This window comes from Somniosus microcephalus, chromosome 5, assembly GCF_052327205.1.
Source record: "Somniosus microcephalus isolate GS21.2 chromosome 5, FLI_Smic_1.0, whole genome shotgun sequence".
Taxonomy (NCBI): domain Eukaryota; kingdom Metazoa; phylum Chordata; class Chondrichthyes; order Squaliformes; family Somniosidae; genus Somniosus; species Somniosus microcephalus.
Window position 1 is genome coordinate 10,153,742 of NC_140991.1, and position 26,378 is coordinate 10,180,119.

The window sequence follows — 26,378 nt, forward strand, 5'->3', positions numbered from 1 at the left end:
GCATAGTCAGAACAGACATGGCGGAGACGGAGAAACTGGGAGAATGGAATAGAGTCCTTATAGGAAGCAGGGTAGGAGGAAGTGTAGTCCAGGTAGCTGTGGGCTTGCAGTGGATGTTTGTCGAAAGCCGATCGCCAGAAATGGAGACAGAGAAGTCAAGGAAGGGAAGAGAAGAGTCGGAGATGGATCATGTGAAGGTGAGGGAAGGGTGGAAATTGGAAGTAAAGTGAATGAACTTATCTAGTTCAGGGCGAAAGCAGGAAACGGCACAGATAGTCATCGATGTACCGGAAAAAAAAGGTGAGGGAGGGGATCTAAGTAGGACTAGAACAAAGAATGTCCTACATATCCCATGAAAAGGCAGGCATAGCTAGGGCCCATGTGGGTTCCCATAGCAACACCTTTAATTTGGAGGAAGTGAGTGGAGTCAGAGGAGAAGTTGCTCAATGTGAGAACAAGTTCAGCCAGGTGGAGGGTGGTGGTGGATGGGGACTGGTTGGGCCTCTGTTCAAGGAAGACGTGGAGCACCCTCAGGCCATCCTGGTGGGGGATGGAGGTGTAAAGGGATTGGACCTCCAGTGAAAAGGAGACGGTTAGTGACGGAAGAGTCGCGAATGTAGGTGGAAAGAGACTGGACAAGGAGAAAAAAAGAGTCGAGATAGGAAGAGGTAAGTTCCGTGGGGCAAGAACAGGCTGAAGCGATGGGTCTACCAGGGCAGTCCCGTTTGTGGATCTTGGGAAGGCGGTAGAAGTGGGCTGTGCAGGGTTGGGGGACTATGAGGTTGGTGGCCGTGGCGGGGGGGGAGGGGGGGGAAGAAAGATCTCCAGAGGAGCCGAGGTCAGTGAGTGTCTTGGAAACGGTGGCTTGATGTTTGCTAGTGGGGTCATGGTCCAGGTGGAGGTGTTGGAGAGTTGGCGTTCAGCTTCTGCACGGTAGAGGTTGGGTCGCCAAACAGCACCACCCTTATCAGCAGGTTTAATGATAATTTTAGGATTGGATCGGAGAAAACAGAGTGCTGCAAGTTCAGAGGAAGGTAGGTTGGCGAGAGAGGGGGAGCAGAGAAATTGAGACAGCCAATGTCACGTCGCCAGTTAGCAATGAAAAGATCTAGAGAGGGTAAGAGGCCAGAGGGAGGGGTCCAGATAAAATGAGAATTTTGAAAATGGGTGAAAGGGTCAGCTGTGGCGGGACTCCTGGCCAAAGAAGTGGGCACGGAAACGAAGGCAACGGAAAAGGAGCTCAGCATCGTGCAGAGCTCGAAATTCATCGAGATGGGGGCGTAAGGGGATGAAGTTCAGGCCTTTGCCGAGGACTGATCGTTCGGGATCAGAGGGGAAGGTCAGAGGGGATAGTGAAAACATGGCGGGGGGGGGGGGGGGGGTGGTGGAGATTGGAAGAAGGGATGGGGTCAGAGGAAAGTGACGGGGAAGGTGGTTCCGGAAGGGCGTTGGTGTCCAAGAGTTGAAGCAGCTTGCGATCCTTGACATCAGAAAGGAAGAAAAAAGTTTTGTTGAAGTGTCGGATGAGTCGAAGGATGAAATGGAACTGTGGACCCGGACAGCTTTGAGATGGAGTGCGTCGGTGCTGCTGAAGAGAAGGGTCGAGTGTGTTCATGCGGCGGCGCATGCCCACTGGAGAGTTTCCTCCCAATCCCCATGGACTTCAGTTTTACCAAGACTCCTTGGTGCCATACATTGGTCGAATGCTGCATTGATGGCAAAGGCAAATCACTCTCACTTCATCTCTAGAATTCAATGATATTGTCCATATTTGGACCATGGCAGTAATGAGGTCAGGAGCCAAGTGGTACAAGCAGATCCCAAACTGAGCATCGGCGAAAAAATTATTGGTGAGCAAGTCCCTCTTGATAGCACTGTCAATAACTCCTTCCATCACTTTGCTGATTGAGAGAATACTGATGGGGCGGCAACTGGCCAGATTGGATTTGTCCTGCTTTTTGTGGACAGGGACATACCCAGGCAATTTACCACATCCTCCGGTAGATGCCAGTGTTGAGCTGTACTGGAGGCATGGCAAGTTCTGGAGCACAGGTCTTCAGCACCACAGCTGGGGTGTTGGCAGGACCTGTAGTTTTTGCTGTGTCCAGTGTACTCAGCCATTTCTTGACATCACGTGGAATAAATCAAATTAGCTGTAGACTGGCATCTGTGATGGTGGGGACCTCAGGAGGAGGCAGAGAGATCATCCACTCGGCACTTCTGGCTGAAGATGGTTGCAAATGCTTCAGTTTCGTCTTTTGTTGGGTTTTGCCATTGTTGAGGATGGGGATGTTCATGGAGTCTCCTCCTCAGTTAGTTGTCCACCATTCGCGACTGGATGTGGCAGGACTGCACAGCTTTTATCTGATCCATTGGTTGTGGGATCGTTTTGCTGTCTATAGCATGCATGTAGTCTGGTGTTGTAGCTTCACCAGGTTGGCACCCTATTTTCAGGTCCACCTGGTGCTGCTCTTGGCATGCACTTCCACACTCCTCATTGAACCAGGGTTCAGTACCTTGCTCGATGGCGATGGAGTGAGGGATATGCTGAGCCAGGAGGTTACAGATTGTGGTGGAATACAATTCTACTGCTGCTGATGGCCCACAGCGCTCCATGGATGTCCAGTTTTGAGCATCTAGATCTATCCTTAATCTATCCCACTGAGGCAAAGAAAACCTCAGTGGTAGAAATCTTTGGGAACCATAGGTCCAAAGTCACCTGCTCCTCCCAAGCATGCCACACTTACGTCATGCCTCAAATTACACAATATTTTCTGGAAAAAAAAATCTATCTAGTTTGTATTTGAATGAATCAAAACTATCTGCTTCCGTCTCCCTAGGGAACCTGTTCCATAAACTGATCACTCACTGAAATATTGGTTCTGCAGATTTGTTTTGAATTTACCCCACTACAGGCCATGTCCTCTGGTTTCACTGTTCTGGACAAGGTGAAATAACTTGTCATGGTCTACATTATCTGGTGCCTTCAAAATACTAAACAAACCCAATCATATCACCTCTCCACCTTTTCTTTGCCAGTGAGAACCTGCCCAACTTACATGATCACTCTGAATAATCCAAACTCTCCACCACCATTCTGGCTGCCCTGTCAAGAGCTGCACTATCTTTTCAATACAGTGGCGATCAGACCTGTACACAGTTTTCCAAGTGCAGTCGCACTAACTATTTATAAAGTTGCAGGATTACCTCACTATTCCGTCTCACTATTGACCTTTCAATACATCCCAACATCATTTGCTTTAACTCTCTGCCACCTGTCTGCCCAATTCCCAAGTACCTGTATATTCAAATCCTCCTCAGCTCTGGAGTTTACCACTTTCATTAGCTTTGTATCATCTGCAGGTTTAGCTATTGTGCTTGTGACCCCCTAGCTCCAGGTCATTTACGAAGATATTAAACAGACCCCTGTGGGACCCCACTGGTAACATTTCCCCAGGATGCTGACAATCCCTATACCAGTACCCTCTGGGCTCAGTCAACCAATTATGTATCCATTGTAAACTATTTCCACGGATTCCAGCTATTTTTATTTTCAGTATCAGCCTATAGAGGAACTCTATCAAAGGCCTTGCTGAAATCGAAGACACCACAACCACTGTCTTACCCGCATCAAGATTCTTTGTCACACCCTCAAAGAAAACCAAGATGCTAGATTGGCAAGACCACCCCTTCATGAGGCCATATTTTATTATGTTTCTATCCAGATGCTCCATGATCTTATCTTTTATTAGGGGTTCCATAACTTTACCTACAATGGACATCAAACGCACTGATCTGTGGTTTCCTGGGTTACTTCTGCTACCCATTTTAAAAAACAGGATTAACATCTGCCTTTCTTCAGTCTTCTGGTGATTTCTGAAAGAGTTGTGCCAGAGTTCCTGCTGTTTTCTCCCTTATTGCCTCAAGGATGTTTTTCAGCTTTCCGCGACAACTGGCAGGCTAACATTAAGGATGCTCAACACAAAAAGTGAAAAAAAAAGAATCAACTCAGTGACCGAGCTCCCACACCTCATCCCCTACCTCTACTCATTCCTCAATAGTCTAGATCAGCCTGTTGGTGCATCCAACATACATCCATTGCAGCAGAGTCAGAACAGCTGGACAGAACTATTTTTGGGACAAATTTCTCTCCCCCTTCTCATGAAGGTATCTGTGGTACCTCGCCAAATGGCCATTCTTCATGTGAAAGCCTCAGCCAGGAGTGTCAGCAGGCTATTCAATCACAGAAAGCATCACAACCGAGTCCCATCTCTCTTCAACCAAACATTTATGCACTTCCCAGTGAGGATCACCGATCAAGACCAGGGGCCCGGAGTGATTGTTCCCTTCCTAACCAAAAGGACACTGAGGAAGTCAATTGTAGCACCTCTAATGCCCCCCCAGTAGAGATCAGCTAACAGCACAGACTGGGGATTGAACCTGGGCCTTCCTTGACTAACACGGCTATTAAGGGGCCACAGATTCATTAAAAATTGGATTTAAAAAACTTGAGTATGGACAGAATACATAACTTGGGCTTTTGGGGAAATACAAAAATATAAAAAAGGAACTGAAACATTTTAGAACATTTGATGTGAAAAAGCACTGAATATTACAGCAACTAGAACTATTATTTGAATCAAAACAGAAAATGCAGGAAATACTCAGCATCTGTGGAGCGAGAAATAGAGCTAACATTTCAGGTCAATGACCTTTCATCAGAACCGTTAGACCTGAAACGTTAACTCTGTTCCTCTACAGATGCTGCCTGCCCTGCTGAGAATTTCCAGCATTTTCTGTTTTGATTTCAGATTTCCAGCATCCGCAGTATTTTGCTTTTGTATTATTTGAATCCCTTTGCACTACTGCTTGTATCACATCCCACAAAAAGCTGGCACTCAGAGTGGCAACTGTGATTCACCCCCAGCAATAATCGTACCAAAAATAGCTGTATAAATAATTGAAGTCAGTTGTCATAACCCCAGTTTATATTTCGAGCTCACTGGCTTGTTCCAAGTCAGTGTTCTATTTGAAAGGATGATGGGTTCATGATCCGTTAACTCTCCCTGACCCAGCTTCATAGAATCAGCAGCTGATACGCTGAATAAAAGGTATTGTGTGTACATTGGAACCTTCGGTGAGCAGAGGATGCAGGCAGGAACAGCAAGCTCTCCAGGGAAAGTGCAATATTAAGTCTTCAACAAAAGGTTCCCCCCTCTATTGAAGATGGTGCTATGGGTGTTTCCGGGCTTCAGGTACGTAGGCCAAGTAGCCATTCTTCTTTGAGCATCAGCAGGCAATGAAATAGTGAGGGCCCAGCCGATCGGGACCTCATCCATGTGCACTTTCCAGTTAGCGCTGCATAGTAATCAGAAAACCCTGATAATAAAGCAGCACATGCCAGCCTATGAAGAGACCCAACTAACATCTGGGCTTGGGCTGACAAGTGGCATGCAACATTCGTGCCACATAAGAGCTGGGTAATGTCTATCTCGAACAAGAGAAAGCCCAGCCATTTCCCCATGACCGTCAATGGTACGATCACCAAGTCCTCCATCACCACATCTTTTGGGGGGGGGGGGGGGGGGGGTGGTGTCACCATTGACGGGAAGTTTGAACTGAAACAGCCATATCAACACGCTGGCTACAAGGCAGGGCAGAGGCTGACCGTGCAGTGATGAGACGCTCACTTTCTGACCCCTCAAAGCCTCTTAACCATCTACAAGTCTCAAGTCAGGAGTCACCACCTACCTAGATGGATACATCCACAACACTCAGGAAGCTTGACATCATTGAGGACAGAACAGTTCACTTGAATGGCGTAAGAAATAAGAGCAGGAGTAGGCCATATGGCCCCTCGAGCCTGCTCCGCCATTCAAGAAGATCATGGCTGATCATCGACCGCAACGCCACTTTCTCGCCCGATCTCCATATCCCTCGATTCCAAAAATCTCTCTCAGCCTTGAATATACTCAAAGCCTCAGCATTCACAGCCCTCTGGGGCAGAGAATTCCAAAGGTTCACAACCCTCTGAGTGAAGAAATTCCTCCTCATCTCAGTCTTATATGGCCGACCCTTTATCCTGAGACTATGGCCCCTAGTTCTAGACACTCCAGCCAGGGGAAACAACCTCTCAGCATTTACCCTGTCAATCCCCCTCAGAATCCTGTATGTTTCAATGAGATCACTTCTCATTCTTCTAAACTCCAGGGAGTATCGGCCCATTCTACACAATCTCTCATCATAGGACAGCCCTCTCATCCCAGGAATCAATCTAGTGAACCTTCGTTGCACCGCCTCCAAGGCAAGTATATCCTTCCTTAGATAAGGAGACTAAAACTGTGCCCAGTACTCCAGGTGTGGTCTCACCAAGGCCCTGTACAACTGTAGCAAGACTTCCTTACTCTTATACTCCAACCCCCTTGCAATAAAGGTCAACATGCCATTTGCCTTCCTTATTGCTTGCTGTACCTGTGTTTCTTGCACAAGGACACACAAATCTCCCAACACCAACATCTGAAAGTTTCTCACCATTTAAAAAAATATTCTTCCTACCAAAGTGAATAACCTCACATTTCCCTGCATTATACTCCATCTGCCACTTACTGCCCACTCACTTAGTCTGTGTGGCATCCTGCCACTGAACTCAATATTCACCACTGTGCACACTGTAGCTGCAGTATGCACAATCTAAAGGATGCAATGCAGCAACTCAGCAAGATTACTCGGACAGCATCTCCCTCTTCGATAACCTCTACGAGAAGGAAAAGAGCAGCAACATGACCGAAACACCATGACCTGCAACTCCGTCACCAACCTGATTTGGACATATATCACAGCTCCTTCACAGTCACTGGGTCAATATACTGGAATCCACTTGCAAACACCAGTGTGGGAGAGCCATCAGCACAAGGACTGCAGTGCTTCAAGAAGGCCCACAACCACCTTCTCAGCACAACTAGGAACAGGCAATAAATGTGACCATACTAGTGCCGCCCAAATCCCAAGAACAAATAATTAAAAAGTGTGGGAACCCTAGATGCTTTCCTCTCCCCTGTCCAGCAAAGCACCCACCTCTCTACCTCAGCACAGAGGAGGGATCAATCCTTCCTGGTCTATATGGCTCAGTTACATATCAAGAAACGCATGTCAATAAGGCACCAGTGTAACAAGTTGAAGCTTGAAAAAGGCACCACAAGCTTAAAGAAAAATAATTCTGCGTAAAAAAAACACTATACTTTCAGAGCAGTTAACTCGAATCTCACTTGGAGATATTGGTTACATTTCATTATAGGGTGCAACATGGTCAGAGAAAAGACTCAAAATTCAGTATCACACATCACATCAGGGGACATCCCTGTCCGATGCCTCTTATCAGGCCTTCACACCAATCTACCCCCAACCAAACAAACATTCTATGTATAATAAAACAAACAGTATTGAAAAAGGTTAGCAACAACTTTGAAACTAGTAATTCAAACAGGAGATTTATTTGGTGCTCACACACTCATTGAGCCGCACTTGTGATTTTGAACATCATAATGTTTATCAACATGCCAACCATGTATTAAACTAGAGTTAGCTGGCCAGAACCATAAACAGTAAAAGTATAATCGACTTCCAGCCAAAGAACTCGGTACTTCCTTACTCTAGGAACCGGACCTTAATTTCAGACATTGTTCTTTTCTTAAGAATGTTGCCCCAAATCTGACAAATTGCACAGCACTGTCACAGCTCTCCCACAATGGTTGTGGTGGTTGGAGCTCAATCATCACAGCCCCAGGACATCGCTGCAGGAGATCCTCAGGGCAGTGTCCTAGGCCCAACCAGCTTCAGCTGCTTCAATGACCGTCCCTCCAAAATAAGGCCAAAAATGGGGATATTCACTGATGACTGCACAGTGTTCAGTGCCATTCACAACTCCTCAGATAATGAAGCAGTTCATGCCCGCATGCAACAAAACCCAGACGACATTCAGGCTTGAGCTGATAAGTGGCAGGTAACATTTGCGCCACACAAGTGCCAGGCAATGACTATCTCTAACAAGCAAGTGTCTAACCACCTCCCCATGACATTCAACAGCATTACCATTGCTGAATCCCCCACCATCAACATCCTGGGGGTCACCATTGATCAGAAACTTAACTGGACCAGCCACATAAATACTGTGGCAACAAGAGCAGGTCAGAGGCTGGGTATTCTGCAGCGAGTGTCTCACCTCCTGACTCCCCAAAGCCTTTCTACCATCTACAAGGCACAAGTAAGGAGACACAAGAAGCTCGACACCATCCAGGACAAAGCTGCCCGCTTGATTGGCACAGCATCCACCGCCTTAAACCTTCACTCCCTCCACCACCAGCGTACCGTGGCTGCAGTGTGGACCATCTACAAGATGCACTGCAGCAACTCGCCAAGGCTTCTTCGGCAGCACCTCCCAAACCCTCGACCTCTACCACCTGGAAGGACAAGGGCAGCAGGCGCATGGGAACACCACCACCTCCAAGTCACACACCACGCTGACTAGGAAGTATATCGGCGTTTCTTATCGTCGCTGGATCAAAATCCAGGAACTAACTCCCTAACAGCACCGTGCAATTACCTTCACCACACAGACTGCAGCGGTTCAAGGCGGCGGCTCACCATCACTAAGTGAGTGGGCAAAAATTTGGCAGATGGAATATAATGTTGGAAAGTGTGAGGTTATGCACTTTGGCAGAAAAAAATCAAAGAGCAAATTATTATCTAAATGGAGAGAAACTGCAAAGTGCTACAGTATAAAGGGATCTGGGGGCCCTGGTGCATGAAACACAGAAGGTTAGTATGCAGGTGATCAGGAAGGCCAATGGAATCTTGGCTTTTATTGCAAGGGGGATGGAGTACAAAAGCAGGGAAGTCATGCTGCAGTTATACAGGGTACTGGTGAGGCCACACCTGGAATACTGCGTACAGTTTTGGTTTCCATATTTAAGAAAAGATATACTTGCTCTTGAAGCAGTTCAGAGAAGGTTCACTCGGTGTGGTAAACCACTTTTATCGTTCACTATCGTTACAACAGTGTAAACAGTGATAACCATAGTGTATCACTACACAAGGTCACCTCTTGTCACGCTGTTATACCTGGGCTGACCACAGCTGACTCCGCCCATGGCTCCACCTGCTTGCCCAGGTATAAAGGTGGTCGACTGGCTGGTATTCCTCCTTGTTGGATCCGATCACCCACGAGGGTGGGCTCTGTTATTTAGCCAATAAAAACCTATAGTTACTAACTTAACTCGTCGCTTTTCATGAACTGAATTGATAGGTATATCACTCGGTTGATTCCGGAGATGAGGGGGTTGACTTATGAGGAAAGGTTGAGTAGGTTGGGCCTCTACTCATTGGAGTTCAGAAGAATGAGAGGCGATCTTATCGAAACATAAGATTGTGAGGGGGCTTGATCGGGTGGATGCGGTGAGGATGTTTCCACTGATGAGTGAGACTAGAACTAGGGGACATAATCTTAGAATAAGGGGCTGCCCTTTCAAAACTGAGATGAGGAGAAACTTCTTCACTCAGAGGGTGGTGAATCTATGGAATTTGCTACCCCAGAGAGCTGTGGAAGCTGCAACATTAAATAAATTTAAAACGGAGATGGACAGTTTCCTAGCTGATAAGGGAATAAGGGGTTACGGGGCGAGGGCAGGGAAGTGGGCGTGAGTCTAAGTTCGGATCAGCCATGATCCTATTGAATGGCGGAGCAGGCCTGAGGGACCGTATGGCCTACTCCTGTTCCTACTTATGTTCTTATCACCTTCTCCAGTGCAATTATGGATGGACAATAAATGCTGGCCTTGCCAGTGACACGGAGATCCCATGAACAAATAAAAAAAAGTATACAAGTCGGTAGAGGAAGACAAACTTGTGCAACGTCTGTGAGAATTTATTAGTTTCTGAATGAATAAATTTAAAGCCAAGAACCAGGATAGCAGCCAGCTGCAGCATGTCTGACTTTTGTTTTTGACCAATACAGTATTCATGTCCTGATTAGGCCAAGAGAATATTTATTTGGGAGATGTGAATGACAACCTCCTGTGGATCATTCAATGTGGAGATAGGACTGTCACTGGAAGCATCAGGCTATTAATATCCATTTTTCATAGAACTACCTAGAATTCAATGTGGATTGCAGGCAATTCAAAGCTTAAACCTCTTGCGAGAGAGAGAGAGGCAGAGAGAGAGAGAGAGAGAGAGAGAGAGAGAGAGACACCAAAAAAAGTGAAACATTGCAATCCCTGGCTGAAACAGAACCAACAGCAGGTGCTGGAACAGACTGTAGTTTTAAAAAATCAAACCAGTTACTGCTGTCATTGTACACAAGCTGTTCTACACGTCTCTCACTTATTTAATTTCTGTATTTAAATGTAGTTACATTCCACTGATAATTCAAAGTTGTTTTTTACCCTAATAAAACTTGTCAATTCAAATCATTGGATAATTCAATGTAAATGTCACAGGAACAGGAGAATTTAGTATTTAAAAAATGAACTAACAGATAATTTGAACTAAGCAGCCTAGAATGAATAGTAGACTGTTGTTAATTCAGAATTTGAGGGTAGCTCAAGTGTGGCATGCATGATAAAACAGCCTAAGCAGGTGGGAAGAATTTTAAGGCAGACTCCAGTTTTGACAGGTAGCCAGTCCTTTTTTTGTTTGCAAAATTCAGGCCGAGGGGACGGGTGCTTCTTGTAATCGTGCTCTCATCAGAAGAGGCAGAACCAGCGAGATGACATCAGCTGCCAGAAATCCCGCCAACTGTGCCTCCTCTGCCTTACATGACGCAGGCGCACTTTATTCGCCTGCATTACATACTTGTAGAAGTTGCGTCCGCAGCGCAGAGTAATCAATTTATAAAAATAATAATCAGGATCTTTGGTTGGAATGGCCTGCCTGCCTCCTTTAGCATGCAGCAGCAATGCCTGCACTTGTCTGCACACTGCAGACGCCCTGGGAGTGTCATAAATCGCATAAACACCCATGCCTTCATGCTAATCGACTAATCTGCAGGAATTGAGGTAAAGTCAGCACTGGGGCAGAATGCTGGGTGAAAATCTGATCACACCTCACTTTTGGCAATGAAGAGCCCTCCAGGAATTCCGAAACGATGGAGTTTTTTTTTAATGAATCATTCCTCAGGTTGTGGGTGTTGCTGCCACGGCTGGCATTTATTGCCCATCCTTAGTTGCCCTCAAGAAGGTTGTGGCAGTGGGACTTCTTTTTGAAGTGGACCCCAGCGTTCTGGGATTGTGCGATTCCAAAAGGGCAAGAAGTCTCTGCATGGGGCGCAAAAACCACAGACTGTTCCAAGCAGAAACAGCTCTTTAAAATAGCCTGGTGCCATTGAGTTGTGTACCATCACAGTACACTGCCTTTTTGATGAATGTTGGCCTTAGATCAGTTCAGCATTTTTTTATTGCTCACATGGGGGTGGGGAGGGGAGAGAATGATTAGTATTGGTACAGATCAAGAACAGGAGGAGGCGGCCATTCAGCCCCTCAAGCCTGCTCCACCATTCAATTACATCATGGTACCAGTGCAAAACCGGCACTGGATTCAGGGACATAAATGAAAGTTAGAGGATCACTGTGATAAATACAGTTAAGAAAAATGAGAAACTTTCAAAGCTCTTTTACGGCAACAGCTGTCAATTGTTAATAATTTCTTTTAAAAAAGGTGAACATGGACAACCTTGTGCACAAAAATGGACTTTTTCTTTTAAACCATCTTCAAATGAAAAAACCAACTTGACAAAGTTTCTCTCATCAGGTAATAAAATCCTTCTCCTAATTTAAAAATAATCCAGGAGGTTTGCATTTTCTCCCTTGTTCGGTGTTTATTTTTATGCTTTCCCCTCTCGCCTCTCAATCAAATTGCCCCCCACCCCCCCATTTTACTCGCCAATGGGCCGCGATCCCCGGCCTCTGGTGACTCACCGCGCTCCAGCAGATGAGCTCGTTGGTGTCGGGATCCTCGATTAAAGTCCACAGCTTGGTGAGGAAGGCGGGCACGTTACTGCCGTGCGCGTCCATCCGGAGGGAGGGGAAGGCCCGACACAGGCCGCGGACCGACGGCGCCCTGTCAGCCTGGGGAGGGAGAGAGGAGGATGAGAGGTTGTTGATGGTGGTGGTGGTGCCGCTGGCGGGACTCAGCACTCACAAAGCGCCGCTTGCTCGTTCCCCCCCGGGGGCTTCTCAACTGCGCAGTCACAACGACGAGGGATGGATCAGCACTTCAACCCGAGCCCGCTGCCGTACACTCCCCGGCAACCGCCGCCATCTTACTCACGCAGCAACTCGCCCCCCCGCCCCTACCCTACACACCCACCTCAATCCTTTAGTCACCTCAAATTAGGCACAGTCTCATTTTTCCCTTCCGACAATATCGAAAATAAATCGATGCGGATAATTAACTGTGTAATCTTATGACTTCTGCTTTATTTAAAAAAAAAGAAAAACCCACCTTTGACCTCCGGACCAAACTAAATAATTTAAAATTAAAAAAGATTTATTCCGGTCGCTTTACTATTTCTTCAGCGCACAATATTGGTGATCATTTTTTGAAAATATGTATATAAAAATAAAAATGTAATCGGTGTTAACCTCTGACCTTTCCTCTTTCCACCCGCCGGCCCTCAAGGAGTGAGCAGCTCCTGTAGTAAGATGGCGGCCGAGAGCATGTCGGCAGCCGGGGAAAAGAGCAGCAAAGGCAGACGAACCAAGCGGCCGGTCCCGGGCCTCGAGGAAAAGGACCAGGTGGGTATTTGTTTTTTTATTTAAAAAAAAACTTTGTTTAGACGGATCTGCGATCTTCGGTTGAAGTGCCCACCGCAGCGAGGCGAGGGGGAGAATCCCGCTGCAAACTTCCAACGTGGGATCTGGAAGCCGAATTGGCGAGTGGCGTTTAGTTTTGAAGATGCTATTTTTGTTCTTAAACGAGACTTCATCTTCCTCGTCCACTTTTGGATTGAAGAATACTGGGAGTATCTTTCAAAGCGGGTTGATATTTCTGGAGAGGCTACTGCAGCCTATGTATCATAGTGCAGAGAGAGAGGAGGCTGTGCTCCTTAATTTAACCGTCAGAAGGAGCTCAATGATTGAATACAGGTGAAACATTTCGTGAGGATGACATTTCTCTCTGACCCCTGAACGTAATTAAAATAAAACCCCAGCAAGATAGTTAATATATGGTGGCTGTAGTTTCCACAAGATCTTCCATCGTGTTCTTTGCCATCTCCTGTGGCTTGTTCTCACTCTTCCATCTTGACATTCACAGTCCCATCTTCATAGAAATTTATGGCAAGAGAAATTTGGGCCATTCGTGTCTGCGCTGGTCGAAAGAGCTTTCCAGCCGAATCCCACTTTCCAGCTCTTGGTCAATAGCCTTGCAGTTTACGACACCTCAAGTGCATATCCAAGGCCTCTTTGGCCTTCCATGCAGTCTTTTCTCAACTGGGAACATTTCCAACTCCATTTGAAGGTAGTGCATTTCAATTGCATGGTACACCTGCCATTCCCCCCCCGCTATTCCCACCCCACATGTTTTTTAAAAATTTGATGACCATGTGTGTGTTAGAACGGATTCTTTTACCCTCAGTCTGGTTCAGCAAACACTGAGTCGAATACAACTGGATGAATTCAAACGATTTATTATCTGCGGAGTCTTACTCTGATATATCGACACCAACTCCTGCAAGAGTCTGCGAATCCAACAGAGCAAGCAATTTGCCATACCGTGTGCTACATTATTATACTTGCATTTGAGAAGACATTAACACATCGTACATTCTGAGCCAATCCTGAGCTGTGCACGTATACATTTAATTTGATTTCCTGGCCTGGCAGTTTGAAATAAAGAAGTCACATTTAACTGAATGGGTTACAGTTAAGTAAATATCCTGGTAATGTGCTCACGATCACCTAAACATTATGGTAATGCGTTTGCAATCATGGTAATGCGTTTTCTGATCGCCTATTGTCTGTATAACTTCTGCACACTGACTTATATTGTTCCTAACAGCAAGGTGTAACATTTGTGGGCGCCAGCCATATTAGCAGCCAAAGATCAGCTTAGCCTTTTTATTTTACTTCTTGCTGCCTTCGCAGTTTCTGGTTTCTATTTCCTTGACCTTGGTATTCTCATTCCCTCCTTTTATCATTCTATGATAACCAACCGTTATTCGGTTACGTCTATTTTATCTCGTTCATGTCTCCTTGTGAGGATACCTTCTACCCTCGAATAGTCGAAGCTGCTCATAGGGGGCAGTCCATTTCTTTTCCTTTCCTGGTTGGACTTCGGATAACAGCTTTGTCCTTTGGTATCGGTAGTTCTGTTGCATGGTCCTGCAGTAACAGACTTGGTCACCTGGCGTCGACAGACGTAATCAAATTTACACTTGGTCCAATGGCATGGCAATGTTCCTCTGTGTATGTATCTCCGCATTAGCGAGCGGTGGGGCTGTCTAATAAGCCCAATGTAGGTGTCCCAGTTGATCACGTTCCATTTCCCGAACCCGCCTGGGTTATCATCATTGCACCGAAGCACGTCTCTGTGGCATAGGTGGTGTACCCGCTTGGGCTGGTTCCGCCGGCATGTCCTCCTTCTGGGCTGTTGAGTTATTCCAAGGGTGATCAGGACACTCATAGAGAGGATCCACAGCGACGTCTGCATGGCTGGTCGGCGCGGCACGTCTGTTTAGGGAGAGATTTCTTGGAAGCAAGAGAAGTTTAGCATTCTTTAAGTTTCAGGCATAGCATTACTGACAATTTTACAGTGGTGGAGGTGAACCCAAGCACTCTTTCCCTCTACTTTGGCAGCAGTTGGGGTGGTGAGTAGGACTTGATAGGGTCCTTCCCAATGAGGTTCCAATCCTTTTCGCGTCCAATTCTTGATTAATACATACGCTCCGGGCTCGACCTGGGACGGACTGACTATAGGAGGGAGGTCGATGTAGGCAGCGCGTACCCGGGAGTGCAAACTTTTCAATGCCCTGGTTAACGACAAAATATAGTTAGTCATTTCTGCCGTCATGTGGTGAAAGTGGACAGTCTTTGGGACTTCCTGGTTCCACGGGGTTTTGAGAGGTCTGCCATATATAATTTCAGCAGGGCTTAACCTTGCTGCACCAGCCAGGGTAGTACGTATTTGGAACAAGGCCACGGGGAGTAATTTGAGCCATGTAGTTCCCGTCTCGGCCTGTAATTTGGCAAGTTTATTTTTCAAGGTCTGATTAGCCTGCTCGACCAGTCCGGTGGCCTGTGGCCTGTAAGCACAATGTAGCTGCTGTTGGATGCCCATTTGAGTGCAGAACTCCTTGTTTACCAGACCCACGAAGTGAGGGCCGTTGTCTGAACTTAATCGGTTTGGAATTCCATACCTTGGAATAATTTCCCTCATTAAAATTTTTACAACAGTGGAGGCTTTGTTATCCGTAGTTGGGTAGGCCTCAATCCACTTACTAAATACATCAACAATAACCAGTACATATTTATAACACTGACACCTTTCTAACTCAATGTAGTCCATCTGGAGGGTCTCAAAGGGACCCGTGGGTAACGGCGTCTTACCCATTTCACAAGGTATACCTTTTCCCGGGTTATGCTGCTGACAAATGAGGCAGCGACTGCTAATACCTTGAGCCAGAGCTTGTAACCTAGGATGCCACCATGTAGCTAATAACGTCTCACTAGTTGCTCTGGCACCACAATGAGTTGCAAAGTGTATACATTCAATAACCCATAATGTGAGCTCATCTGACATACAAGTTTGCTCGGCAGGGGTGACCCATAGTTTAGACACACAATCATATGTACAACCGAGCTGTTTCCACAGTCCCTTATCACGGTCAGGAGCGTCCTCCTGTAACTTAATGACGTCTTGGATGGTTGGCATTGGCTTTTCCGAGGGAGACTTGCTTTTATTTGAGCTTTTAGTCTGGCTCATCATTCTAGGCACAACCACTCGTTCCTGGGACGCTTCCCTAGCTTCCTGGTCAGCGCATCTATTCCCTATATCTACAGGGGTCTGTCCTGCTGTGTGTGCGGAGCACTTTATCACGGAGATCTGTTTTGGTAGCATGAGGGCTTGTAGCAAATCAGATACTAATTTTTGATGAGATATCTGTGTTCCTGCAGAGGTTAGGAACCCTCTGTTTTTCCATAATTGTCCAAAATCATGAACCACTCCGAAGGCATATCTCAAGTCTGTATAAACGTTAACCTTTAAGTCCTTCCCTAAGATACAAGCTCGTATTAATGCGAACAGTTCTGCTTGTTGGGCGGAATACGGAAGTTCAAAGGCGGCCGACTCCAAAGTATTACTGTCCTGATCTACGATTGCATATCCAGAAAGTCTTTTCCCAAGGGGACTGACGGACGCACTTCCATCTACATACATGGTTGTGTCAGGACTCTGCATTGGGGCATCAGACAGATCCTCCCTGACGGAGGTATCTTCCTTGATTAAAAATAGACAATCATGGCCTGGGTCTGTTTGTTCGAGGGGTGGTTCTGTGAGAAAACATGCTGGGTTGATAGTAGTACAATGCTTAAATTGCAGTTTAGGATTATTCAACAGGTATATCTCGTACTTGTTCTGTCGGGCCATGGTGAGGTGCTGAGTTTGTAACTGGCCTAATAGTGCAGTCACCGAGTGCGAACTGTATACAGTAATATCTTGTTGCAAAGTTAGGTTGGCAGCCGATTGTAGGCTATTATAGATGGCGGTCAGAATCTGGGTGCATACGGGATGCCCTAGCGCTACCGGATCTAACTTCGAGGAGTAGTAAGCCACCGGCCTATGCTTGTCCCCATGTCTTTGCGTTAGGACAGCAGTCGAACAATCAGTGAGGATAGTGCAGTATAGCTGGAAGGGCCTGTCATACAGGGGTCTCCCCAGTGCTGGGGCTTGTGACAATGCTTCTTTTAGGCTTTCAAACACTCTTATGGCGACAGGGTCTCGCTGAAACTCGCCCTCCATACTGGTGTATGGTGTTAGTCGTTTGGTTTCTAGAGCGATGTTGGATATCCATTGTCTACAGTAGTTTACCATCCATTGCCTCACTTGTTTTGCACTACGGGGTACGGGGAACTGACAGATTGGCTCAATCCTGCTTCTCTCTAGACTCCGCTCGGTTGCTGAGAGCATGAAGCCGAGGAATTTAACTTTCTGTTGGGCCACTAGTACCTTTGATTGAGAGACTACGTACCCGAGTGAGAATAGGTGATTAAGCAACTGGGCGGTGTCTTCCCGGTTACTTTGTTCGTCAGGGCAAGCTATTAGCAAATCATCCACGTACTGGACCAGAGCAGAACCATGTTTCAAGGTCAAAGTCTGCAACTGTCCTTGTAGGCACCTAGAGAATAATGTTGGAGAGTTTACAAAACCTTGCGGCAGTCGGGTCCACGTATATTGTTGTCCATTATAAGTAAAAGCAAAGAGGTACTGGCTTGCCGGTTCCAGTGGCAAGGCGAAGAAGGCGTGCTGGAGATCGACTACTGCAAAGATTTTCGCTTGTGCAGGGACCTGGGCCAGAATGTGAGCTGGATTAGGTACTAGTGCATGAAGCGGTTGTACAATAGCATTGATAGATCGTAAGTCCTGTACTAATCTGTACTGGTTTGGCTTTCCTGATTTTGGAACTGCAAGTATGGGCGTGTTGCACGGGGACTGGCATTTAATCAGGATTCCTTGTGCCAGTAGTCCCGTGATCAGTTTATCAATGCTGGGTATCGCTTGTTGTTTCAGCGGATACTGTCGTATGGAGGGTAGTACAACATTCTCCTGTAGGGCGATTTGGATGGGAGTTATTTTAACGCATCCTACCTGTGTGGGGTCTTCTGCCCACACTTGCGGATTGACGTATTCCGGTACCTCATTCCCAACGTGGTGGTGCAACTGTGTCAAGACTACCTTTGGCTCTTGGTAGAACAGGATAGCTCGACCGCCTGACAGGGCCTGCTCCTGCCGGTCATCTGGGTTAGCTTGTTCAACTGCCTGTTTTACCATGGGTCCCAGATCTTTCGCACGGTAGGGGGAGTTCACTTCCCGGGTGATGTGTGGGGCTATGGTTAGGGGTTGCTTCCACAATTCCGAGGGAACCTCAACATATTCTGCTTTCCCCTCCGGTCCCGTAACTATGGCTCGGAGAACAACATCCCACTCAGTCCCTTCATAAGCTTGGTAAAAATTCTCCAATTCCTTATCCTTTCCACTTCGATCATAAGCTAGGGTTACATGAGATGGGGGTTCATCTTTTAAGTCCAGAGTCCACCATTGTGGGGTGATAGAGACGTAACATTGTCTTTTAGGGGCCCATGGTTTTACAGTTATTCCTTCGTTCCCACACTCAAGTCTTAGTTGAAATGCACATAACAGGTCTCTGGCCATGAGATTGCAATCCAGCCCATTTGTGATCACGAATTGGTGTTTCACAGACTCATTTTGAAATGCTACTTCAACTGGTTCTGATATCGGGTACTGGCACACTTGTCCTTGGAATCCGGACAGGCTTTGTGTCTCCCCGGATTTAGGGAGACTGAGCTCTGATCGGACAGATGACATAGCAGCTCCAGTGTCTACCAGAAACGTATGTCGGCTCCCTTCAATCAGCAGGGATAGAACGGGCTCCTTGTCCGACTGGAACCCGTTCGCCACGAGGTTGGCTAGTCAGTACTGGGGAAACGGATTATTCTGGGAGAAGTCTGTATATCTTCCTCGTCCCCGATTTCCCTGCCAACCTCCCCGTTGTCCTTGCATGTGGCCCCCTCTTCCTTGTCTTCGGGAGGGACATTCCCTGCTCCAATGGCCTTGCTGGCCACAGTTAAAACAGGTATCTGACCCTGCTTGCCTCCCTCCTCTTCCTCTATCGCCGAAATTTTGTCTTGGGGGAGCGTAGGGTGGGCCATAATTAGGGACGGTTGGTCCGTTGGGATGGCTGGTATCTCTGTACCCTTGTCTATCAACCCACCCTGGGACGCAGTACGGGGGCTCCGTCTGATATCCTATCACATCTTGGGTGGGCTTTGGCTCTTCCTTTTTTATCACGTACTCAGTCTTGACCTTGACCTGGGGCTGACTCTCCTGACTCTTACTCTCTTTCCAATAATATTTCACTGCCCTGGCCATCTGGCTGGGACTATTCTCTGACCAGTTCATATTGTTAGTCTTAATTGCTTCAGACACCGAGGTTGGTAGACAATTTATCAGGATAGCACAGTATTGCGGCGAGTTTGCTCCGTTCCGGTAATTAGCATCTCCTGACTGACTCCGATATACCTCTGAGAATCTCTCTAGGAATTCCTCTGCTCCCTCGCCCTTTCGTGGTTTAGTATCCAACACCTTGGATATATCAATGGGTTTCTGCAGGGTGGTGGTTAAAGCAGTGAGTATGGCGCGTTCACGAGCAGCACTCTGTGCGTTTTGAGCCTCTAATGTGGCATGGTCCTCAAAGCCTAGGTTAACCAAAAACCTTGCGTGTTCGGCGGGAGTCAAGATCTGCTGTACTAACGCCCATAAGTCTCTTGATTCAGCATTATAGACGAGTATAGTAGTCCGGAGGAATTCTACAAACAAGGTGGGGGATTTCTTCCTATCTGGCATCCCGGCTAAGATAGCCATTACCTCGTTAGGTTTCCAGGGGTAGAAGATACCTATGGTTCGGGGGTTATCGGCGGCCACTGGAATATTCACGTTAAAGGCAGGGTTAGGCATTTGTTTCACCGGCAACTGCCGGGCTGTCGGTTTATGTCTGGCGGGTCTCTCGGTATCATATTCTGATTCCAGGGATGACAAGTCGTCTCCTGAATCTCCACTGTCAATGTCACTATGGTCCCGGCACTCTAAAAAGGACCTTAAAGCCTTGAGGGTACTCTGGCTCTGACTCTCTAGTCTCTGACTTTGAATCATCTGCCTTTGATTTTTCCGTTTTCGTGACCTTGATGGACTGGGTTGGGGTGGGGAGGGTGTCGTCGGGGGCCGATTATTCTTAGTCCTGAGTCGGGTGTAAAAGGCAACAGGGTCGGTATACTGGGGACCCGGTTGTTGGTCTCCCATCTGGACCGGCGGGGGATTATTTACTTGAACCGTGACTGACGGCGGCGGGGAAACGGCACTGGCAGATACTTGAGGTGTCGGCGCGGGGGTTTGTACAGCTGGTGCGGGTGCCACCAGGGGATAAATGTTAACGTACGGGGGGGAGCGTGGGGAACAACCTGAGCCCTGTGATTCCATTCGTCCAAATCATCATCACCATCTCCCTCTGTCAAGGCAAGGCCAACCATTGGATTACGTAATCCACTCTTATCAGCCTTTCCAGGCTCGCTCATGGTCTTTTCAGGCTCCTGTTTTGAGCGTTTCTCATGAGCGCATTCCTTTTTCAATACCTCTACTGATTTGACTACCCCTCCCCCTGTAAGTGCTATTCCTAATTTTAAGGCATTATCCTGCCAACTTGCTAGCAAGGAAGTTTCTTTCAGTTCCTGACAGTACTGTCTCCATAGGGCAATTAGTTCTTTGGCTGTGGTACCCCTGTTACTTTTCCAAATTAGTTCTTGAGCCTTTTTAGCGGCATCTAGATTCTTAGTTCCTCCTAGTGGTCATTGATCACTTCCTAATTTCTTATTCAATCCTCCCGACAACTGTCTGAGTTGCTTCGCTTTGTCAGGATGTTGTTCACAAAGGGTCTGTAAGGCGCTACCCGATTCAGTCGTGGTATCTAAACAGTTGCCCATCTTACTCCCCTTGTGAACTTTACACAGTCGCGTTTTAAACTTGTTCAGAGCCTAGGTGGGCCAAGTGAGATACGAGGTCGACGCGTTACCTGACACAAGTGCTTATTTCTAAGTTTACACAGTTCCTAGTTATTCCCTCAGTACGTATACTGACCCTCAGTGATATCCGATCACTGACCCTCAGTGATATCCGATCACTGACCTAATCACCTATCCCTTCCAGTATTCGCCAGACTGACCTGGATCTCGGCGGGACACCACACGGGAGTTAGCGATTGGCCGACTCGTCGTCAGACTGGCGGAATCAGAGGAAAACCGAGGCAGTACAAGAAACTACTTACATCGGGGGCCCATTTCCTCTCTCCACGTCCGAGACGATTCAGCTCCTAGTTCGCGAACTCTCGGTGACTGTCCGTTGAGATCCCACTTCTGACACCAAATGTTAGAACGGATTCTTTTACCCTCAGTCTGGTTCAGCAAACACTGAGTCGAATACAACTGGATGAATTCAAACGATTTATTATCCGCGGAGTCTTACTCTGATATATCGACACCGACTCCTGCAAGAGTCTGCGAATCCAACAGAGCAAGCAATTTGCCATACCGTGTGCTACATTATTATACTTGCATTTGAGAAGACATTAACACATCGTACATTCTGAGCCAATCCTGAGCTGTGCACGTATACATTTAATTTGATTTCCTGGCCTGGCAGTTTGAAATAAAGAAGTCACATTTAACTGAATGGGTTACAGTTAAGTAAATATCCTGGTAATGTGCTCACGATCACCTAAACATTATGGTAATGCGTTTGCAATCATGGTAATGCGTTTTCTGATCGCCTATTGTCTGTATAACTTCTGCACACTGACTTATATTGTTCCTAACAGCAAGGTGTGACATTTATGGGCGCCAGCCATATTAGCAGCCAAAGATCAGTTTAGCCTTTTTATTTTACTTCTTGCTGCCTTCGCAGTTTCTGGTTTCTATTTCCTTGACCTTGGTATTCTCATGTGCGGGAAGTGTATCCAGCTGCAGCTACTGGCAGACAGCATTGCGGCACGGGAGCTGCGAGTGGATACATATTGGAGCATTCTCGATGCTGAGGACGTCGTGGATAACACGTTTAGGGAGTTGGTCACATCGCAGGTAAAGGCTGCACAGGCAGGAGGAGAATGGGTGACCACCAGGCAGAGTAGTAGGCGCAGGCAGGTAGTGCAGGGGTCCCCTGTGACCATCCCCCTCTCAAACAGATGTACTGTAGTGTCCGTGTGTTGATAAAGACACTGAAGACAGGAGTTGGTTCATAGGTATTTACTAAGCAAAGTCTGGGGGGGGTTCTAACGGATATACAGGCTTATATAGCCCGAGTGGCAATTACCGGCATTACAGCACATCTGGGGCTCTTAAAGGCACATACACCACAATTCCTCCCCTTTTAGCTAACCAGTACATCATATTTTAAGTAATTATTAATTACATGTTATAAGCAAAATAATATACATTGCTGTAGTTAATTAATTATCAGTTAGTCTCTCAGGAGGCTTCCTGACTCGGTCCGGATAACGCCTCGGGGGTGTAGTAGTTTCTGGTGGTGTAGTAGGTTCTTCTGGCAAGGCTGATTCGGCTTGAATGCCAGTGTCAGGTTCATCAGGTTCCAGTATCACCGGATCGGAGGTAGATATGGGTATCCCTACTTCATCGTTAGATGTATAGAGTTGTGGTGTAGGTTGTCCCTTTTCGGATGACTTTATGATTTGGTCAGCATGGCGCCTTATTATGCTTTCTCCGATGTCCACGGTATACATCAGTGGTCCTAGTCGTGTGCAGATAGTTCCAGGCTGCCATTTCTCGGTACGGTAGTCCCGGGCCAAAACTTGTTGACCTATCTGGAAGGTTCTAGTTGGCCTTTCATTCATGCCTTGAAACTGCCGGTTCTCCACGTCCCTTCTGATGTTGGGCTTGACCAAATCCAGCCGGCATCTTAGGTTTCTATTGAAGAACATCATGGCGGGAGTTTGGTTGGTAACCATATGTGTTGCATTCCTGTATGCGAATAAGAAGTTATCCACCTTGTGCTGAAGTTTTATGTCTTCATTACCCATGGCCTTTATGGCCTTCTTGAAGGTCTGGACAAACCTTTCAGCCAATCCATTGGTGGCGGGATGGTATGGGGCGGACGTGTAGTGCTTAACCCCATTGTTTTTTAAGAACTTTCTGAATTCTTCGGACACAAATTGCGGTCCATTATCAGAACATATCTGTTCCGGCAGCCCATTCCTGGCAAATATGGTCCTTAATACTGTGATGGTTTTTTCCGTGGTGGTGGAGGACATCTTTATCACCTCCGGCCACTTGGAGTGTGCATCAACCGCGATTAAGAACATTGAGTCCATAAATGGACCAGCAAAGTCGATGTGCACCCTTTTCCAGGGAGATGAGGGCCACTCCCATGGATGTAGAGGGGCTTGTGGTGGAGCGTTTTGGACCTTCTGGCATCCTAGGCAGCTCTTGGTCATTTCTTCGATGTCTCCATCGATATCTGGCCACCATACAAACGCCCTAGCTAGGTTCTTCATTTTCACTCCACCCAGATGCCCCTCGTGAAGCTCCTTTAGCACTTTATCCTGGAGTTTGGGTGGAATCACCACTCTGGATCCACACATCAAGGTTCCTCGGCACACTGACAGCTGTTCTCTTCTTTGCGAGAATGCTGGCAACAGTGGTTCGCCATGTGCTGGCCATCCCTTCACTGTTAAATCGTAGACCCGTGAGAGAGTCGGGTCATTTCTCGTCTCCCTTTCAATGGCAGAATTTGTCACTGGTAGACATTCCACTATGGTAGAGTGGAACATCTCTACTGGGTCTACTGTAGGTGTCTCTTCTACCGTTGGCAACGGTCGGCGCGATAAACCGTCAGCATTCCCATGCTGTTTTGACCCTTTGTATTCTATGTTGTATTGGTGTGCCCCTAGAAAAAGGGACCACCTCTGTAGCTGTTAGATCGGGTAATTAATTTCAGTGGAGCACACTGATCTGAGGTCAACACACTAAAATTAAAGTTTGCGAGTCCGGTGGTAAGTTTTAAATAGTCGATTTATTGCATCACTTGATTTACACTGTTTGACTTCCTTCATCCGACTAACATCATATTCAAAATGGCTGGTTTTTATACAGCAGCAGATGTACCCACCCCCTTTATTACCATTGGCTCAGCAGCATGCATGCAGAGCTATGGTTGGTTCAACTACATCACACTGATTGGATCTCTGATACATCAATCATTCCTTTGTTCTCTAGTTAAGCAGAATCATCACTTTCAGTTTTAAGCTAAGATCAGCACTTTCACAGTTTAAGCTAAATCAGCATTTTCATTGTTCTCAGTTTCTAAGTCAGCCGATGTGACGTTACCAGCTGTGATTGGATCTGATACATCACACCATCCTTTGGAATGTGGTCAGCTTAAGCATAATCTGATTTCTTTAAATCATTAGATTTTAATCATATTAAAATCTATGTTATTAAAATATATATATATTCCCTAACACTCCCCCTTTGATTCTTTCAAAAATTGAATCATAAAAATAAAGAGTCAGATTAAAAATATAATCAATCATTGCTGTGTTTTGCCACTGTCCGGATCAGTGGCTCTGCACAAATTTACATCAACCAGGATTTTACTTGGCCACAGTAAAAGCCTGGTTTTAATAAGTTAATTGATTTCATGATCTTAAATTAATTAGTGCATCTTAAAAAGTGGGAGGAGCTCCCCATAGCTTATGGCTTTGAAAAATACATTCAGGTAAAAATTAAAAAGTAAAAAGGTACAAAACAATCTAGCAACTAAATATAACATGCCCCTTTAAGATGTAAAAACGGTCTGCGGCGACCTGCAAGGCGTCTTGGCCGCGGGGCAGCAGCCGCCTGGTGGCAAGCACATTTAATCAACAGAAACACACAATTTGATCCCCATCCTATTGTACAAGGCCTCCCTCTTATCTTTCTGAGGAGTGTTTTGTCAAGATTCTTCAAGGGCATTTTATGGCTTCGTGGCTCCTTGTTAACTAGCAGGTGCTATCCTCCCTGTTTCCTTGCATTTTACCATTTCCTTATCATTTTCTATTTGTCTTTTGATTCTTGATATTCGACCTTGCTGGCATTTATGCTATCTTTTTCCGCTTGCCTGTTGTCAGTCCCTGGTCTAAGAATTAAAACCCATCTTTGAATCTAGCAGCTATTTCTTACAATTCCCTTCTTTGAGAAAGAAATATCCTTATTGACTTCTCACAATCGGCTCTTGACTAATCTAGCTAGCTCTTATTGCTCTCTCAACTTGGGCGTTAGTTAGTAGGGAGTCTTGAAGATTTCTCCCTTCCTTACAGTCCATTCTTTTGAGGGGGAGGAGCAACCTCTGACCCCTTACTCAAATTCAATTCACTGTTCCGGTGTTCCAATTCTGCCCCGCCTGGGGCATCCTCTGTTTCTTCTATCTTTCCTGATGTTACCACGCCTGGGGTCTCCTCTACATTACTTCGGATCTTCTCTTTCGGTGTGCTCAATTAATTTGTTAGTGCTTGTCAGTCATGGGCATGAGTACCCAATTGGCTTATGTATCAAAGTCTTACTACACACGTTACATATATCAAATACACTATCATTACAAGTTGGATAGCTACCAGAGCATGTGAAATAATACGAACCTAAGGGTGTGCTGATGTATTAAGCCCAATATCCCACCAATGTGAGTTGTCCCCTATGCTGTCAATTTCAATATCTATTCTCGAGTTGTCTTGCTCCAAAACATAAAAATGCTTTAGGGAGGAGTTCAGTCGCATCATGAGCTCACTGAAACCCACAAACAACAGGGGAATGTCATATCCGAGTATCCGAATTGTGCCACATAATTGTGTAGCTCATACTTAAAAACGTGTTGGTTGATGGGACAGGTCCTGTTAGACCCGTAAAGCATGGTAATTGCAGTAGTAGTGACACAGGAGGCACCACTAAAATCACCTCATACTGGATTCGTACTGGTTTTTCCCACGCTCTGTTACCTACAAAACACAGTTATTACAGTCACAGTTAAATTCAGTCTTACAATCATTTCAAGCGACATTACAGTTTAACATCTAATCAACAAATCATGGATTTAAAAGATTCTCCAGATCTCTTCTCCTCGTATCCATCTTGTGGATAATTCTTACTAAACATGATTTCTCCTTGGCCCTCAATTGTCCCAATCCAGATTCCATGTAACTCTCCACTTCAACTTCAATTTCAATCCCTCTAACAGGTACCAGTGTGTTTAACTCTATTCTGATTGTTTCATCAATTCGATAGTTTCTTGATGGAGTATGTGTCAATGCTTTAAAAGTTGTCTCGCTCTCCTGAGCCACATTAACCATTTCATGTTTTGCTGTTGTCAAGTAACTGAGCATGTCTGAGACCCGTTCTTCAGTGCAGATTCACCATACATTCCTGGATGGTAATTACCTCATACGTAACAAGTCACAGTTACACACACATCTCAATATCGTGTCACCCATACCATCCGATACAAGCCTCTCTCGGGCTTTCAGGTATCTTATCGAAAGATTGTAGTCGTCTAATGGCTGA

The 26,378-nt window shown here is 46.2% G+C and overlaps 2 protein-coding genes across 10 annotated transcripts in view; one reads left to right on the top strand and one right to left on the bottom strand.

Moving 5' to 3' along the window:
* Window positions 1–12,336, bottom strand: part of hsf1 (heat shock transcription factor 1) — a 105,842-nt gene extending 93,506 nt beyond the window's left edge. For 4 of the 8 annotated variants that reach the window (XM_085987309.1, XM_085987307.1, XM_085987306.1 and 1 more), the window contains exon 1: window positions 11,970–12,336. In XM_085987309.1, coding sequence (XP_085843435.1) covers window positions 11,970–12,065 — 96 coding nt within the window. In that variant the 5' untranslated portion in view covers window positions 12,066–12,336. The remainder of the gene's footprint in view (window positions 1–11,969) is intronic. The other 4 variants (XM_085987310.1, XM_085987305.1, XM_085987304.1 and 1 more) reach the window with 3 other exon arrangements.
* Window positions 11,558–26,378, top strand: part of bop1 (BOP1 ribosomal biogenesis factor) — a 209,098-nt gene continuing 194,277 nt past the window's right edge. The window contains exons 1-2 of one of the 2 annotated variants that reach the window (XM_085987300.1): window positions 11,558–11,802; window positions 12,673–12,788. In XM_085987300.1, coding sequence (XP_085843426.1) covers window positions 12,696–12,788 — 93 coding nt within the window. In that variant the 5' untranslated portion in view covers window positions 11,558–11,802; window positions 12,673–12,695. Of the gene's footprint in view, window positions 11,803–12,649; window positions 12,789–26,378 lie in introns of those variants that run through there. The other variant, XM_085987302.1, reaches the window with a different exon arrangement.